This window comes from Schistocerca serialis, chromosome 9 (genome assembly GCF_023864345.2).
Source record: "Schistocerca serialis cubense isolate TAMUIC-IGC-003099 chromosome 9, iqSchSeri2.2, whole genome shotgun sequence".
Lineage (NCBI taxonomy): Eukaryota > Metazoa > Arthropoda > Insecta > Orthoptera > Acrididae > Schistocerca > Schistocerca serialis.
The window spans coordinates 349,502,132-349,521,691 of NC_064646.1; the positions used below are offsets into that span (position 1 = coordinate 349,502,132).

Below are 19,560 nucleotides of genomic sequence, written 5' to 3' on the forward strand. Positions count from 1 at the left end.
AGTGGGTGGTACATAAAAAAGGTTGACTACCCATGGTGTAGGCCCTAGACACCTGCTAAAACAGATTATCAACAACATTGTCCAATGATTTGGCTTAAATTACAATATGCTTAAAACTTTCCTCAATATGCTGAAACCCAAGATGGTTTATCTCCTTGTCATTATGGCACTAAGCACATTCACCTGCATTTTGGGAGCCATATATTACTGTAACAAAAAATTAATAAAAAACTGGACTCAGTTTAATCAGTCTTGTTTGGGATTTCTATATAAAATTTCCTTTTTCAAGTTATAGCTTTCTGTTACACTGTAAATTTTTACATGACTAAATAAGATGTACTAGAATCATAAAAGGATGAAATTCACATAACTTATGAACTAGAAACATTTCACTTCTATGTAAATTTCCGTTTGTGTGTCCTGACCACACCAGATATTTCTCTGTTTCATAGCTCCTTGTGGTATCAACGTTTAGTGTCGTTGGACCTGCAAGTCGTGACCAGAGCCGCTCTGTGTGTGAAGTTTCTAGCTAGCCCTTGTCCACTCTTGCTCGGGACGTCAAGTAGTAAAGTATTGTAGCCTTCAGCTGACAGGAAGCAACCTCAAACAACGTACTTCGTAACATATGGCCTAAGTGAGGCCTCAATAGCTATCTGTGTATAATGATATGTATGCAGCCAAGAAGAATCCTATACCACCAGTTAAGTACAATATATATAATTTTTACCAACGACTTCTAATTATTTTAGTTGTTGCAGATCCAGACCATGCAGCCAGCACCTTATTGACGTTACTGACAATCCTACTCTGATTTATATGTTTCTATTTAGCATTGGCCACCAGTCAACATTGGCAACGACTCGTCCGTCGTCATCATACCGCTCCTTATGCTCAAATTAACTGAGGAAAACCAAGTTTCCTGTAATTAGTTTGTGTAACACATTTTTATAAATAAAAAAAGTTTTTCAAGCATAATTATGTTATTAATATGGAGACATTATTTATTTTGTACACTCAGTCTTTAAAGAAGCAAACACAAATTAGCATGCATTTAGAAAGATTGTACAAATTTACAAGATAAGACAACAATGATGAAGATTAACAAAATTATGAGACATTATGAGCTTTGCACCAGATGTAAGAATTCATTTTATAGGATCTTTACTAAATCCAAAGTAAGTGCACACCAGAGCCACCATGTAACTCATCATGCACAAAAATGTTAAGAAAGTTTAATGTGCCCACAGCAGCTCTGTTTCTGACTTTTGTCAATATATTAAAAGTGAAATGAAGAACCACTATACAGTGTATATACTCTCTGGTTTTTCACTATTAAGTCTTTCAAAATACAAAAATATATTAAATACACAAGCATAACACAACACTGTTCTTCATTTTCTTCATCAATCCCACTTCCGCCACTCCAGCCCATCAGGAGCCCTTACTTCCACCTTCTCTTTTGCCACTTCTCCCCAATTCGTACTGAGAACAGTGCCACCAGATTCTTGCTGCAATTGTTATTTAACATTAGTTTTGTTGCAGTGTATTCCATAGAATGCAAAGGATTTTTTCATATACTTACAAACGACTTGTTCATAGCTCGCCTGACTTCATCTGAACCCTGTTCATAGATTTTTTGGAAGAGGGCATTCAGCGCAGCTTCTCCTTCAGGTTTCTCATTGTCATCCAATTCTTTAGCAACTTGATCCCAGTCCTTTGATTTTGGGGCTGAGCTTGGATATTTTGGCGGACCAGCACTCAATATTGCTGTGTAAGGATGTAATCATTTGAAATATGAAAAACTAATATTAAAACAGCCAAAGAAAGCAAAACATACATTAAATTTTTAATTTTCAGTAGTCGTTCTGGCAGTATCATAAGAACTGACAGACAAATTGATGAGAGGTGTAAAATAAATACAGAAGATCATTAGCTTTTGGCAACGGAATTCCCCTAGCACAAAGTGAGATTATCAATTTTGTGTAAAACATGTCAATGATCAAGTTTTCTTATATAACCATTAAATATTTGAGGCAAAACTTGGATGATCATGAAATCTATTTGAAGGGGTCCATAAGAGTGTGCTCTCAGTTAGCGTATGTGAAATGTTGGGTTAAATTCAAAGACAGGACTATAAATCTAATAAAACAATCAATTTATATGCTATACAGCACCTTCCAGTGGTACATATAGAGCTACCTGTTGCCAGCATGGGGTAAATATGAAAACAAACCAGGTAGTCTGATCAGACTAATCCTTACTCGACTGATGGATTAGAACTTTCTTCTGCTGACTCTTGTACTATACATCATTTTATGCTTTCAAAATGTCTTATTAAGCAAGTTATGTCAATGTTGTCACTTGGGAACCCTATTTAGTAAGAAACAAGGACAACCATTTAATAGCATCCTACTTCTGTGAATAAGCTGGAAGTATTGAATAGACAGATAATGTAAAATGATTTTTCAAAATTAGTTTCCAAGATAGTTCATATAATTTATGGTTTCTGTAAAATCTTTAGGGGTAAAACCCAATGGGACTTGGGGCAAGTAAGGCTAGCAACCTGCTTCCCTGGTACTTTAAATATGATGCTGGCAACAATCAGAGCAAAATGCCTCGGACCCTTGGAGGTGACGGAGTCCCACCTCTAACTGACAAACCAAGGACTCCTAAGATACGACTTGGCAAACAAATGGTAATGAGATGGGGAGCTATTAATATCAATGGGCGCTACTCTGGGAAGAAGGTAGAGCTGGCAGAGGCTGCAAGTAAGATGGGGCTGGACGTTTTAGCTGTTACTGACATTCGGGTAAGGGGTGAGAAAGAAGAGAAAGTGGGAGAATACAAGGTCTACCTGTCAGGAATCAAAGCAGGAATAGCACAATGGGGTGTAGGGCTTTATATCAGGAAAGAAATGGAACCCAGCGTAGTTGCCATAAGGTATGTAAACGAACGACTGATATGGATAGATTTGACAGTGTCTAGCAAGAAAATTAGGATTGTGTCAGTATATTCGCATTGTGAAGGGACAGATCAATATAAGATGGATAGTTTTTATGAGGCACTCAGTGATGTAGTTGTTAGAGTAAAGGACAAGGACAGTGTTCTGCTCATGGGTGATTTTAACGCCAGGATTGGAAATAGAACAGAAGGGTATGAAAAGGTTATGGGTAAATTTAGGGAGGATATGGAGGCCAACAGGAACGGGAAACAAATCTTGGATTTCTGTGCAAGTATGAGCTTAGTAATCACAAACTCCTTTTTTAAACAAAAGAATATTCACCGGTATACTTGGGAAGGCAGGGGAACCAGATCTGTCATTGACTATGTAATAACAGATCAGGAATTCAGGAAGGTTGTGAGGGACACACGTGTATTCAGGGGATTGTTTGATGACACTGATCACTATTTAATCTGCAGTGAAATTGGTATTGTGAGGCCGAAAGTGCAGGAGGTCAGGTCCATATGTAGGAGGATAAGAGTGGAGAAACTTCAGGATAAGGAAATCAGGCATAAGTACATAACAGCTATCTCAGAAAGGTACCAGTTAATTGAATGTAGTCAATTACAGTCATTGGAAAAGGAATGGACAAGGTATAGGGACAAAGTACTAGAAGTGGCTAAAGAATGTCTTGGAACAGTAGTGTCTAAAAGTAGGATGAAGCAAACAGCTTGGTGGAATGACACAGTCAAGGCAACCTGTAAAAGGAAAAAGAAGGCGTATCAAAAATGGCTACATACTAGAACTCAGGTAGACAGAGAAAGTTATGTTGAAGAAAGAAACAAAGCCAAACAGATAATTGCAGCATCCAAGAAGAAATCTTGGGAAGACTTTGGAAACAGGCTGGAGACTATGGGTCAAGCTGCTGGAAAACCATTCTGGAGTGTAATTAGCAGTCTTCGAAAGGGAGGTAAGAAGGAAATGACAAGTATTTTGGACAGGTCAGGAAAACTGCTGGTGAATCCTGTGGATGCCTTGGGCAGATGGAGGGAATATTTTGAAGAGTTGCTCAATGTAGGTGAAAATACGATCAGTAACGTTTCAGATTTCGAGGTAGAATGGGATAGGAATGATGATGGAAATAGGATCACATTTGAGGAAGTGGAGAAAATGGTCAATAGATTGCAGTGCAATAAAGCAGCTGGGGTGGATGAAATTAAGTCGGAACTCATCAAATACAGTGGAATGTCAGGTCTTAAATGGCTACACAGGGTAATTGAAATGGCCTGGGAGTCGGGACAGGTTCCATCAGACTGGACAAAAACAGTAATCACACCAATCTTTAAACATGGAAACAGAAAAGATTGTAACAACTACAGAGGTATCTCTTTAATCAGCGTTGTGGGTAAAATCTTCTCAGGTATTGCTGAAAGGAAAGTGCGAGTATTAATTGAGGACCAATTGGATGAAAATCACTGTGGGTTTAGGCGTCTTAGAGGTTGTCAGGACCAGATCTTTAGCTTACGGCAAATAATGGAGAAGTGTTATGAGTGGAACAGGGAATTGTATCTATGCTTTATAGATCTAGAAAAGGCATATGACCGGGTTCCTAAGAGGAAGTTATTGTCTGTTCTACGAGATTATGGAATAGGAGGCAAACTTTTGCAAGCAATTAAAGGTCTTTACGTGGATAGTCAGGCAGCAGTTAGAGTTGACGGTAAACTGAGTTCATGGTTCAGAGTAGTTTCAGGGGTAAGACAAGGCTGCAACCTGTCTCCACTGTTGTTCATATTATTTATGGATCATATGTTGAAAACAATAGACTGGCTGGGTGAGATTAAGATATGTGAACACAAAATAAGCAGTCTTGCATATACGGATGACTTAGTTGTGATGGCAGATTTGATTGAAAGTTTGCAAAGTAATATTTCAGAGCTAGATCAGAAATGTAAGATTGCATCTCCAAAACGAAAGTAATGTCAGTGGGCAAGAAATATAAACGGATTGAGTGCCAAATAGGAGGAACAAAGTTAGAACAGGTGGACGGTTTCAAGTACTTAGGATGCATATTCTCACAGGATGGCAACATAGTGAAAGAACTGAAAGTGAGGTGCAGCAAAGCTAATGCAGTGAGCGCTCAGCTACGATCTACTCTCTTCTGCAAGAAGGAAGTCAGTACCAAGACTAAGTTATCTGTGCACCGTTCAATCTTTCGACCAACTTTGTTGTACGGGAGCGAAAGCTGGGTGGATTCAGGTTACCTTATCAACAAGGTTGAGGTTACGGATATGAAAGTAGCTAGGATGATTGCAGGTACTAGTAGATGGGAGCAATGGCAGGAGGGTGTCCACAATGAGGAAATCAAAGAAAAACTGGGAATGAACTCTATAGATGTAGCAGTCAGGGCGAACAGGCTTAGATGATGGGGTCATGTTACACGCATGGGAGAAGCAAGGTTACCCAAGAGACTCATGGGTTCAGCAGTAGAGGGTAGGAGGAGTTGGGGCAGACCAAGGAGAAGGTACCTGGATTCGGTTAAGAATGATTTTGAAGTAATAGGTTTAACATCAGAAGAGGCACCAACATTAGCACTGAATAAGGGATCATGGAGGAATTATGTAAGGGGGCTATGCTCCAGACTGAATGCTGAAAGGCATAATCAGTCTTAAATGATGATGATGATGATGATGACGATGATGTAAAATCTTTGACATGCACGAAAGAGTTTAACAATATTTTGTCATAAATTTTGTCTTTTGTAGTTCTACTGAACCTGATACAATGTGGAACTGAAATAAGAGAACAGTAACCATTTAACTGCTGTATGTAAATCATGTGATAACTGCAGTGTATCCTCAGAAAAAGTTGTCTTAATATCCACCTTACATGTTTGTGTTTTAGTGCGTAGTTATGGACAGAGACTCAGGGCAGTTATGCTTACAAACATTATTCTTCCTTTTTCTGACGCTAGCTGCTTACACGGAGTATTTACAATGATCAGCCAGAACATGACCACCAAACTACTACCGATATAAACACATCCAGGTGACAGTAGCATCACATGGCAAGGAATGACTGCTAGTCAGACACACACATGTAGCATGTAGTATTAGTACACGTACTGTCTGTGCATAGAATGGGCAAGGCATATGATTAATCTGAGCTTGACCGTGGGCAAATTGTGATGGCCGAGAGTATTGGCATGAGCATTTCGGAAACTGCACGACTTATCGGGTGCTGTGGGAATGCTGAGGTGAGTGTCTTCAACCAAGTCGAGATGGCGTGGGGTTGGGTGGCCAACCCTCTTTACAGATGTCTAACAGCACAGGAACAGAACAGGCAGCAAACTGTGGTGGAACTAACATCAGACTTTAATGCTGGTTAAAGTACCAATGTGCCTAAACACTTCTAATGACAGACCTCCGCAGCCAACGACCCATGCATGTGCCAATGCTAACCCCATGACATCGGCAACTACAACTGAAATGAACCCATGACCATCAGCACTTGATGCTGGTGCAGTGGCAGAGTGTTGCATGGTCTGCTCGGTACCTTCTTCATCATGCCGAGGGGAGGGTGCAAATCTGTTGTCTTCCGGGTAATAGCTCCTTGACACCTGTACTAGGAACAGCTACTTGACACCTTTACTGCGGGTCAAAGACAAGTTGGTAGCAACTCCATTATGCTCTGGGGAACATTCACATGGGCATCCACCGGTCCAGTGGAGCTCACGCAAGGCACCATGAGGGCCAAGGAGTATAGTACACTGGGTACAGACATGTTACAAGGCCAAGAGTCCTATGGAGTGGTTCGATGAACAAAGTTGTGAGTTCCAATTGATGAACTGCCACCCCCCTCCCCCTTTCCACCCAACTTGCCGGAACTCAATCAAACACATCTGGCATGCAACTGAACATGGTGCCAGAACTCATCACTCTCCTCACCACAATTTATGGGAATTAGGTGACTTCTATGTGCAAATGTGGTGCCAACTCTCTCCAGCAACCTACTAATACCTTACTGCTTCTACACCATGATGCGTTGCCATTGGTATCCATGACAAAGGTGGACATACTGGCTATTAGGTCGGTAGTCATAATTTTCTGGCTGATCAGTGTAAATTGCTCATTAGCCTATTTTGATACGACACATTTCCATCCTAAAAAATTCCTACAGCAACATTACAAATTATTATAAAACTGTTGAACACTGTATGCGATAAAACTTCAGTATACACATAAATAATCCATTAATGTAATGACAATTCATTAGAGAAAGCAGCAGTAAAGATAAAATCTAAAACTCATTTGTCAGAGCACAACAAGCAAGTCACTATGACTGCCTGAGAGTGTTGTATTGTCTTTTAGGAACTGTTGTCTCTGAAATCTTCCCATCTCTTCAGTTTGTTGCTACATTTTGTTTTATCTTCAAGTTTTTGCTTATTTATGCCAATTTCTTCTAGGCCTTCATGCACTTACTTAAGCCTGTTGCATTGATCTTGTAATTTTTAAAATGTATATTTTTTTCTTGTCAGTCTTCTGGGATAGCCCCTGTCGATGTGCCTACTGAACACTAATCATCTTTTTCCAATTTAATCTGTAATTTTTCTACACAATTCATTGATTTGGCCTCTCTCTTCAAGAAAGGGGGGAGGGGACACACGACAAATTATTTAAAAGCAAATGAAGTGAGTGACAGAAGCATCTGCAGCATCTTAAAGAAATAAATTACACTTAACTACATTGATTCCACTGCAATAACTGGCAATATTTATTGTATGACAGTCATACACAGCACCTTGCACTTTTTTGGTGAAAATGTGTATTGATATTGCTGCAGTCATCAAAAAGATACCATGGCGAGTTCCACCTTTCCTTTTAGAGTAGATCATAACATTAGTAGCAAAATTTTGAGCCACCTAATATGTGGCTATCATGTAGTCAGATCTCTTTTAATCTGCTTGGGACCTCTCTGATAACACCCCCCCCCCCCCCCCCCCCGACAGCTTGGAATAACTTGCATCAGTACTTTTGTACATAGCACCAAATTGATAGCAACTGAGCTAGGTGGCCACCATCCGGAAACAGCAGAAAGATGCAATGGTCAGAATTAACAACAGGCTTCAGGCTGCTGTCCTGGGCAGGAACACTGGGGCACCTATGGTGAAAGCTCCTCTGGGGCTCCTGGAATCCCCCAAAAAGTTGATTCCACTCATTCCGATGTACATGGCTGGCAATATTTATTGTATGACAGTCATACACAGCACCTTGCACTTTTTTGGTGAAAATGTGTATTGATTTTGTTGCAGTCATCTAAAAGACACCATGTGACAAATTTTGGTATTGGCTGCACAACCACCTCTTACACTTTTAAGCAGAAAACTGTTCCCTTTTAGACCAATAGGAAGGAGGCCAAGTAGTAAGACCAGTGGCCAGTTTGCACTCTTATGTTTGCCGGAAGTTTTATCTAAGATGTGGAGGTGGCTATGCTGCTAGTTATTTAATAAACTGGGTGTCATCAACTAAAAATCATAGCTCATGTCAACACAAATAAAACTTTCTGCCTGGGTTCTGAAATCATCCTCAGTTCCTATAGATGGCTGTGGCTAAATGGTGAAGGAAGCAAGACTCTTACACGGACTGGGTGGCGGCAGGGATGGGAGCTGTGGGTAGGCAGCATATCTCGCTATTTCAGCATAGAACTATAAAGGAATCATCACAGATTTTTCAGATATTACATGGAATTCAACTTTCTCTGTTTGTCCGTGAAATCTAGACTGCTGTAAACAGTGGCGTCGATGTTGATGCCCTTCCTTTGACTTTTGGACGATACAGTTTCACACTGTCGTTTAATTGACAAAATATAAGCTTACTGAGAACCAAGCAACTTTTTTTACTGCATTGAAGACTTCTAGGCATACAAAACTCAACATGTTTTTCTTAATGGGCTGAATACATCAGACGTACAAGTACCTTTAGGAATACGCAAAGGATATAGAGGATGTTATAAATTACCTTTACAACTTAAGGCTTCAATAGCTTTAAAACTGTACTAAATATTAACAAATTATGCTTTCAACATTTGATAACTAAACATCTTTTTTACTTTCACGGTGATGCAATTTTGATGCAGAATTGAACTGTAAATTCTGATAAAATGTGAACGCCACAAGAAAAAAGTCAATGTGTGGCCTAGTTCATACAGACAGCATCCTATGGCCAAGTGCAACAAAACTTTCGAACACCGTATGAAAGGCAACTACTGCCTGGCCGACTGTTCGAGCCTGGCATAAGTCATTTATGGAAACAAGTAGCGTTCTCCATTAAAAGGGAGCAGCCAACTCATCTGTTTCAGATGCTAATGTGAACAAGGTAAGGTGTTTGCAGAGAGTCTAATGAATCAGAATATACGACAGCCAGAGAGTTGGAAATGATATGATCAATAGTGCACTATGTCTTGTATAAGAAGTTACGGCTATATCCTTACAAGGTACAGCTGCTGCAGGCATTAAAGCCTACAGACCAACCTCAGTGCGAACAGTGTACAGTAAATATGCTAGGCAAGACTGATGCGAAGGAGGAACTTTTGAAAAAATCTGTTTCTCTGGAGTGGGGTAATGTTTCATGTATCTGGCAAACTCAATCATCATAGCTCATAATGCTCTTATATTAGGTTCACACCATCCTCATGTTACATGTGAAATAGAAGGGACTGTCCCAAGGTCAATGTTTGGTGCCGATTGATGCAAAGTTGCATCACTGGTCCACTCTTTTTCATCACGATTGCCATCAGTGGTGGTGTTTACCTGCGCATGTTACAAGAGTTTGCAGGGCCACAAATGGAACATCTGCAACCTGATGTCATATTCCAGCAGGATGAGGCACCACCCCAATGGTCCCTCAATGTCTGTCTATTTCTAGATGAAAAGTTACCAGATAGGTAGATTGGACAAGATGGTCCAATTTGATGGCCAAGACAATTGTTAGGTAAAGCTCGAAAGATGGTACAATATGAACACTTTTAATGTGGCAAAGTTGAACTAAGTCATTAACAATACCTTGATAAACTCAACAAGCAACTGCGTGGTAGCCATCGCCAAATGCTTTGTGTTGTGTGTTGCCCGTTGTTTTCTTTTCTTGAAATAAGTGAAGTGACTAATCCTGGTGCATCACGTATTTCAATTATAATCCTTACAACAACAAAAGAGACTGCCAATCCCTGTGACAATGTGTCAGTTCTGCAGTAGGCTGCTGCCCAGCAAAATGGGAGCAGGATTTATTTTCCCACATCACTCCTCATGTGGCAGTCAAAATTCTCATCTGCTTACGCTCATGGCCATCTGCACTACAGCCTATAGACCCCACCATCTGAGCTATAGTGATTGGAAAATAAAATCGGTAATGTTTTTCGACGACGCCAAAGTTTTTTCCCTAACGCTAAAACAGAGTTTTCGTACATTTGGTTCCACTTCTATGCTAAGTGCCTTGTCAGTTCTCTCTGTAACACTGCCAAGCATGGTTTGTAAGACTTTGAATGCCCATTAAAGGTCAAAATTAGTAGTCTGGAGATTTTTTAATTTTGAAATTGGCAGGAAAAGACAAATAATGTCCAAAAACACCTTATACTGGAGACACATTCACTTAACTGGCGGGAAAATGCTGCTGCTTTACAACAGACCATTTCAGAAGGTGGTGTTGAAGTTTTTGGAAAAGCAAACACTCCAGTCAAAAAGTTTCCAATCAGCACTTTTTTCAACAGTAAATTTTGAAGAACAAATAATTTTCTAGTCTTCACTCACACAGCATGACAACTTTTTAAATTTGTGCGTCTAATCATTAACAAACAAAGAAAATATATGCGAATTTTGACAAAAAATAGATGTGAATTTTCCGGTCCCTGGTCATAGTACACATTTGTACATGTCGACAGCACGATATTACTACTGTACACTGGAAAGCACAGGACACAATTGATTCTCTTCCCAAGAGGACATCATTAACCCTAGCAATGCCAACACGTTTTCCATAATGTGTATTACCAATTGGGTGGGGCATTATTTTTTTTCCAGCATTATTTTTTCCCACCATAGATAAATAAAAAATTCATTAATTATTAACTTTTATTAACAATGTACTTTTTAAAGGTATATTGATGTGCAAGAAGGATCCTGAACCTGAAAATATGAACTTGACATGTTGTGAAAAGTCACATCCACTACTAAGACTTAAATTTTTGGGTCAAGTTTTCTGAAAAATTTAAAACAATTACAGACTCTGGAAGAAGAGATTAAAAGCAAGTACATGACTAGATAACAATATTTTCAAAAGCTAGGCATGAAATACCACCCTCCCTGTACTGTGAGGGTTAAGGCAGGGTGTGGAGTAAATCAAACAGGTGTTCTTGTCACCTTTACGAACTTTGCCCTCTTAGCTAACAAGAATGAATAATGGGCTGACCACCTTGTGTAGCTGACATATGGTCCCTACTTTTCAACAGTTCCACTGCAACTGATTTATTGTACGCCTACACTACAGTTTTGAGAATGTGAAACAACATTAATTAAAATTTCAGGTAACTTTATGTAGTAAAAGAGCAACAGGATTCCCCCATTTGAAGTGATGACAGTGCAGGTTTTTGAGACACTTTACTATGCCAGCCTCCATTTCATGCATCTGTCATTCTATGTCCTTGTAAACAAAATGAGACAAGTCAACCAACTAGTCATGTGGCAATGAAAGTATAATCCTAAGAAACATAGGAACAACAGTTTTAACTGAAAAAGAAAGATCAGGAAAAATTTGTGATGGTACAAACACATTAACTAGCCTAGAAGCATGGTTTTAACAAAATGGTCTGAAACTTAATATTTCAGAGGCTTCTCAGAACAGTATCAAACTTTTGTGGAGAATGCAGGCAACATGTCACAAATCCTGCTACTGCAAAACAGAATCATTAGGAAAATAAACGCTGTCTCTACATGAACAATGTTGTCCCTTATTCAAGAACCTGAAAGTATTATCTGCCCCCGCATTTTACATAACTGAGTTTAAACATCTTCTTGTACACAAAAATTCTGAAAAACCCAGCTACATGGAAATAAATATTTATGGTAATTTGGAAGGTAAAGCTATATTAAGCATGAAGATATGTCCACTGAAAATGAAACTACATGATCTCCTGGTAGAAAACTGCTACTACTCAGTGGCAGAATTAATGAATGAGAAGGTGACTTATCTGTGATTACAGTGCTAAAAAATAGTATTGCATTTATGAAATAACGATTAGAAAATTTAGAAGCTAAGTACATCGTAAGGAAAAACAATTTAATAATGTTAACGTGTTAAATACATAACTGTGCATGTAAAAATATAGTCAGAAAATTTACTAAGCATATTGTAAAATAAAACTTGACATGTCGTGTGTACTGAGTGATCAGATGCTCAGTAAAATGGATGTTATGAGACACACAAAATCCAAATACAAAGAAAGGAGACCCTTCTTTCTACACACCTCACCAACATAATCTAATGGGTACAAAAAATGTGGGTAACAAGAAAAGGTTTCTGGAACATCTAATAGAAAGGTTACATGGATACAACTGAAGGACTGGGCAGAGAGAAGTGCTAACCCATGAGGTACCATTTTGTGTTATTGTATATTATATATTTGGTTAAATTCACAGACCAAAACATACATACAATAAGACATATCTAAAAAGAAAGATGATGAAACTTACCAAACAAAAGCGCTGGCAGGTCGATAGACACACAAACAAACACAAACATACACACAAAATTCTAGCTTTCGCAACCAATGGTTGCCTCGTCAGGAAAGAGGGAAGGAGAAGGAAAGACAAAAGGATATGGGTTTTAAGGGAGAGGGTAAGGAGTCATCCCAATCCCGGGAGCGGAAAGACTTACCTTAGGGGGAAAAAAGGACAGGTATACACTCGCACACACACACATATCCATCCACACATACACAGACACAAGCAGACATTTGTAAAGGCAAAGAATAAGACAAATATATATGTAATACAAGACAGTACTTTGTATCAGTATGTGGTGAAATGCAACACATAACAGACAGTGTATCACATTTATCCTTACCGAATTAAGAGTTAGTGCTTCCTTTTACTGATCCTTCCAATTCCAATAAATTTTAGTAACAAAGACAGCTATGTAGACAACAGACTTTATGCTCTTTATAGAAAAATGCTGGCTTAGTTCAACAATAACACTTCTAAATATTTCACACAGTTTGGGATTTAAAAAAAATTTCCATTTCAACTGTTGGCACAGTATGTCATGAAAACAGTATTATACAGGCTCCCATTTCTGGCAGCTGTCATTCTAACTTTTTTTCAAACAATTTTCACAAGACCGATACAGCTTCCAAATGATTAAAAATATTTAGGCATACATGGAAGGCCACTGCCTCCCCCCCCCCCCCCCCCCAAATGTCGCCTTCAAGTTTAATACATTCAAAAACTTGCGAACTACGTAATCTAAAACAATGGAAACTCCAGTTTGGAATGTGAACGGTATTAGGGAAAGAATAGATTGCTACTCCCTGTAAAGATGACATGTTAAGTTGAAGACAGGCCCAACGAAAAGACTGTTACATATTGAAGCTGTTGGCTAAGCCTTCTTCACCCAAGAAAACACACACATATTTGCACACGCAAGCACACCTCATGCACACACAAGCACTCCCACCAGCAGCTCGGACCAGAATCCCTACAAAATTTTAGATTTCCAAATAGTCTAAAGGTTGCACCAGTGTCTTCCCCACCTGACAAAATTGTCATTTTCCATCTGAGGTTACATTTCTGTGGCGACTGTCAGCTTCAACAAAACGTTTGCAGGCATGTTACCATGACATCATCATGTTTTACAGACCAATGTTTGGGCCACTAAGTTGCATTCATCAAGGCCATGCAATTACTACCAGGCCACTGCAACATTTAGGTCTTACATAGTGTTATTTTAACCTGTTCCTAGCATCCACTGGTCAAGAATGTCATTGAGTTCCAGTTTCAGATTGGCTGGAAGGAGTGGGATTTGACATCTTTTATTAATAGTGTGTTTTAGTTTAATCTAAACTGGCTGGTATTGGCAAATGGGAGGCAAGAGAGCAGTGATGGATTTTTCTCCTGCAGCACCTGATCACAGACAAACCAAACAGTGTTTTATATGCCTTCTGCTATTATGTTTACTGTTATGCCTGATGATGTAGCCTTGACAGTGCTACTGGCCTGTAGGTCCACTGCTGCTGGCAGCCGAGATGGTAGAAGCCAGTATTTATCACGAAGCTTTGTGTTTAAATGGTACTTCACAGTTTAAATCGCCTCTTGTTTCTTTCTCTTGCAGTGAAGTGGCTGCATAGCCAATACATAAAACTCCAGAAACTGTATAGTTTTGTTGTACTCATCACTGACTTGCTGTGTTGTCTGAGCTGCTGCATTGCCCTTCATGTTTCATTCTCATTGCTACTGCCTCACAAATGAATAGTATTCCACACTTTCAGCTGATTTAGTATGCTAAAGGTAGGTGCAATTTCTGAACATAATCCTTTGTAGCATCTAAAAGGTCTTTGGTTGGGTTGTTGCTGTGGTAGATAAACTGTGTGTTCACTTGACAGATGAACTTTCCCATTCATAGATATTCTGCAGGGATGGTACAAGGGCAATGTGCTTTTTGTCTGTCTCCTCCTCCATTTTGCCCTCACAGACATCAACATCATCTAGGGAGAAGGATAAGAAACAGTCCTCCAAGGAGATTCTGGTGGCCTCCATCCCACCGGACTCCTCATGTTCCGCCTCTGCCCCTGAGACAGCATCCCTAGTGCCCCCCCCCCCCCACCCCCCCACCCCACACACACACCTTGGTTCAGAACCAATGTGCACTGATGCCATATCCTCACAACTGGTGGCAGCAGGCAGCCCTGAGGGATGACCTGTCTCCTTAGTTACTTCCTGCTCCCACAGGATGCTGATAGTGTGATCCCTCTAGTGGAACTGTAGTGTTTTTTTCCGCCACTCGGCAGAGCTGAAATGTGTTTATGAATTTACTCTGCCTGGTTCCCAGCAGCAATTGGGGCTATTTTAAGAATCACACTGATTATGAAAGAGTTCCACACGGTGTCTGCACTTATGTTCTGAGCACTTTCTACAGCAAACACATGCCACTTGATATGACTTTGGAGGCTGTAGCTGTTCATGTGAGGCAGGTACTGATGCAGCTATCCAGATCACACCTGCAGCCATTCTGCCAGCAGCTAACTCAGCAATCCCCTATTCCTCCCCGTCGAAAGACAGTACCCGGGTGAACCCTTGAAATCGGCTTGGCCATTAAAGAGTGAGTGTGAATTCTTCAGAGCCTCTAGCCCTATTCCCCGACATAGCTCCAGGTCCAGACTGTGCCCACAGCCAAATGTTCTAAGGTAAACATCCCCTTGAGATGGACAGCTCTCACCCAATTAGTCTCACTCATATTTCTGCAAGATGCTTGAATGTACAATGAGCTGGTGCTGAGTTGATGCCTTGAGGTATTTTGGCTCTGTCCCAGGGCTGTTTTTGCCAGGGTTGTTCTATCGCTGACAATCTGGTTTGCCTGGAGCCTGCTATCTGGCCAGCTTTTGCCTGGCATCAACACCTTACCACCACCTCCTTCAACTTCCAGAAGACACATGACACCACACTGTCATTACCCTACAAGCGTGTGGTCTCTGAACCCCATTCCAGATTTTTGGCCGGAAGTTGCAGCATCATGCATTCTGGGTTCAAGTTCATGCTTCCCACAGTACCCCACATATACAAGAGAATGGGGTCCTGCAGGGCTCTGTACCATAGCTACCAATGGTCTAGCTGCAACTGTGAGGTCTACATTATCACCCATCCTGTAAGATACTTGCATTTACTATTGCTCCTCAACTGTGCATGTTGCTGAACGCCAGCTGCAGGTGCCATACAAAAGGGACAGTCCTGGTCTCTTCTCAACCATAGCTACCAGTTTTCAGCTGCCATGACATGCGCCATGCACTTCTATCACATGGTACTGTCCACCCACACTCAGAATTCTGCCTCAATAACCAATTACTATGGTGAGTCTTATCACTTTTTGGAACTTGCATTCAATGTCTGGTTACATTGCTTCCCCATCTTCACCAGCTTCAGCCAACATGCTGGTCACATCTTAATACTCTTTGCTGCCTCAGTGCAGACCATTGCTGGTGTGCAGACCATTCTACACTCTTGCATCTCTACAAAGCTCTAATACTACCCCATCTTGATTATGGTAGTCTCGCATATGACTCAGTGTCCCTTTCAGCATTGCCGATGCTAGACCTGATACACCACTGTGGGGTCTGAGTTGCAACAGGTGCCTTTCAGAGCAGCCCTGAAAACAGCTTACTCCAGATCAGATGCCAACAACTGCTGATCTATGTGATTCACATTTATTCCTCCCCTGAGCATCTGAACTAACATGTCCTTTTTCCTGGTAGGGAGATCAATCTCTCACAACTGAGGCCTAGGGCTGGAAACACGATCACAGTTCACATACAAGGTGCGTTCCATAAGTAATGCAACCAGATTCATAAAAAAACCATTTATTGAATACATTCGTACAAATAATCAAAAATGTTCAAAATAGCACCCTCTTGCATTGATACACTTCTGGAAGCGGTGTTTCAATGCCTGGAATGCCTTTTCTGGAATGTCCTTTAGAGCTGGTGTAACATGCACCTGGATGCTTTCAATCGAGTTCCAATGTTTTCCTTTCATGACTCCTTTTAACCGAGGAAACAAAAAAAAGTCAGCGGGAGCCAGGTCAGGACTGTAGGGAGGCTGGGGAACCAATGGGGTCTTGGTCCTGGCCAGGAATTCGTTGACAATGAAGGCGCTGTGACTCGGCACGTTGTCGTGGTGAACTTTCCATGTGTCCTTGATGTCGCTTCGGCAGCGCGAGACCCTCCTTTTCAGTCTTTTGAGCACTTCCAAGTAAAAATCTGAGTTCACTGTAGTCCCAGTAGGTACAAATTCGTGGTGGACAATGCCTCTGATGTCAAAGAAGACAATGAGCATGGTTTTGATCCTGGACTTGCTCATGTGTGCGTTCTTGGGACAGGGCAACAATGGGGTGTGCCACCCTGAACTCTGCCTTCTTGTGTCATGGTCGTACTGAAAAATCCACGACTCATCACCAGTGATAACTGAGCTTAAAAAATGAGGATCATTTTCACATATTTCCAACATTTCTCAGCACCGAAGCACTCGCATGTGCTTGTGTTCGTCAGTCAGCACTTTTAGGACGAGTTTGGAACACACCTTTCTCATGTTCAAATCTTCAGTCACAATGCAGAAAATGGTTGTTTTTGACATGTTTAGAGTTTGTGCTATCAATTGAAGGCTCAACTGTCTGTCAGAGTTCAAACAATCGCGCACACGCGTCACATTTTCGTCGACTTGTGTGGTTGATGGCCATCCACTGCAAGGTTCATCAGTGATCTCTCGGCCCTCCGTGAACGACTTGTGCCATTGGAAAACTTGTGATTTGGACAAGCAATCATTCCCAAAGGCATGCTGAAGTAATGGAAACGTTTCGGTGGCGGACTTCCCAAGTTTAATGCAAAATTTGATAGCATACCATTGCTCTACAGAATGATCCATTGTGCCGTGTTACATAAACTCAAAACGGGGTTGACGGAAACGCATGTCCTGACTCTCCGGCAGCTCGCATCCAAATGAGACAAAGACTGTTTTGAAGCTAACACCGTTGCATCAGAAAAAAAATTCGTCGCATTACGTATGGAACGCACTCTGTACAGGGTCTCTGCTCTTCACTCCAGCTACCCCCACTGTCATATCTTATTAAGGAGCAACTGTGTACACCCCATGGTGTGTACTCCATCCTGGGATCTGGACCAAAAGGCTCTGCTGGTGCCAGATTTTTCACTGCCTGTTCCTGGCTGTCCTTAGCATATTTCCAGTTTCAGAAAGGGTTACACTAAGGGCCCTACAGTTGACAGATGAACCGGTTTTGCCTACGTACATGCACGGTGCAGTGAACTACACTCACTGCTGGACAGATGCAGTGTATTACCTGCAGAATTGGTAGCCATCGCTCGAGCCGTCAGCCAAGTTCGTTCTTTCACTGGCAAGACATTCTTAATCAGCAACAGCTCCCCCGAGTAGCCTTCAGCCTACTGACCAGTGCTATCATCGAAACCCACTGGTTGACACACAGGATTTCCTTTGAGATATCCGCCAAGTTGGACAGCTGGTTATTTTGTCTGGACTCCAGGTCACATTGGGATCCCACGAAATGAACGTGCCGAACAGTTGGCCAAGTTGGCTACCAGGATGCCAACTTTGAAGACTGGGGTACCAGAGTAGGACCTTTGCTCAACACTATGCCATCAGCTGTTGGAGGCCTACAACACAAGATTGGTGTACACTGGTTTCTCTGAATATGGGAACCACAACCAAATGTCATTCTTATCTTCATGCTTCTTGCAGGGGATCTACTGTTATCTGTCAGCTTCACATTACTATACTTGGCTGAAACAAGGCCACATCCTCCGATAAAAGGGTCCACCCCACAGTCAGTATGGTGCCTGTCTGACAGTGGCTGATATTCCACTGGACTGCTATAATTTGGCAACCTTACAACGAAACAAACTTACTGACACACAACCTGTGGTGCTGGCAACCAACACCCAAGCAGCTGATGTGGTTTTACATTTTATCCATGAAAGTGGTTTCTACTCCTTGCTGTAACAGAGCACATTAGTCTCATTGGCCGCTTGAGAGATTGGAGGGGTGCCCTGTCACCTGCTCTGACCCATGGCTGCCCTTGCTCGGTGATCTGGCTCCTGCCTGTCCCACTTTTTTAATTCTTCTTCTTCTTTTATATGCATTGTTCGTTTACTGTCTCTTTGTCATCATTCTCTTTCCTGAGATTTTATCAACTTGCCCTTATTGCTAGTTTTCTTTTAGTAATGGAGGGAGTGGAAGCACCGGTCAGATGCAGAGTGTGCATCTCCTGTCATGTAAGGTGTCCCACGGGTCTCCAACTGCTTTCTGGACAGGGCAGATCTTTTACCTTCACCATTTTATCCCGCTATCATTTCTACTTGCTTCCGTCACTCTGTTTTCTTGATTCTTGTGTACAACTGGGTTTATTGAGATTTGTCTTTTGGTCCTTCCTCTCTGGGTACTACCCCTCCTTTCATACTGACAGGTCCATGTTTCATTACATCTAGTAGTCAATACTGCATTAAATAGGAGTGTCTGGATACTTTAGACCAGACTGTATGCTTACAGTTTTACGAGCTGTTGAATGGCATAGATAGAGGGCCCCCACTCTCACCAGTTGAAGCAGGATGTCATTACGGAGACATCTGAAGAACATTACCCTAGCATGCATCATGACAACTCAAATGTCAGATTTGCTATGTGGATGCCATGTCATTTGGCCACACAGTAACGACTAAATGCAGAACTTCGCCACCATCTTAAACCAGGTGAGCTTTTATTAGTAGTCTTCTGGCTGGTTTAATGCGTTCCACCATGACTTCTCCTGTGTCAACTTCTTCGCCTCAGAGGGCACCTATAA

The 19,560-nt window shown here is 41.2% G+C and overlaps 1 protein-coding gene across 2 annotated transcripts in view; it reads right to left on the bottom strand.

Annotated features, from left to right (window-relative positions):
* Positions 1 to 961: 961 nt before the first annotated feature.
* The window catches only part of LOC126419034 (protein SGT1 homolog), a 30,170-nt gene continuing 11,571 nt past the window's right edge, over positions 962 to 19,560 (bottom strand). For both annotated transcript variants that reach the window (XM_050086095.1, XM_050086094.1), the window contains exons 5-6: positions 1,583 to 1,767; positions 962 to 1,508 (exon numbers count right to left, since the gene is read on the bottom strand). In XM_050086095.1, the coding sequence (XP_049942052.1) occupies positions 1,404 to 1,508; positions 1,583 to 1,767 (290 nt within the window). In that variant the 3' untranslated portion in view covers positions 962 to 1,403. The remainder of the gene's footprint in view (positions 1,509 to 1,582; positions 1,768 to 19,560) is intronic.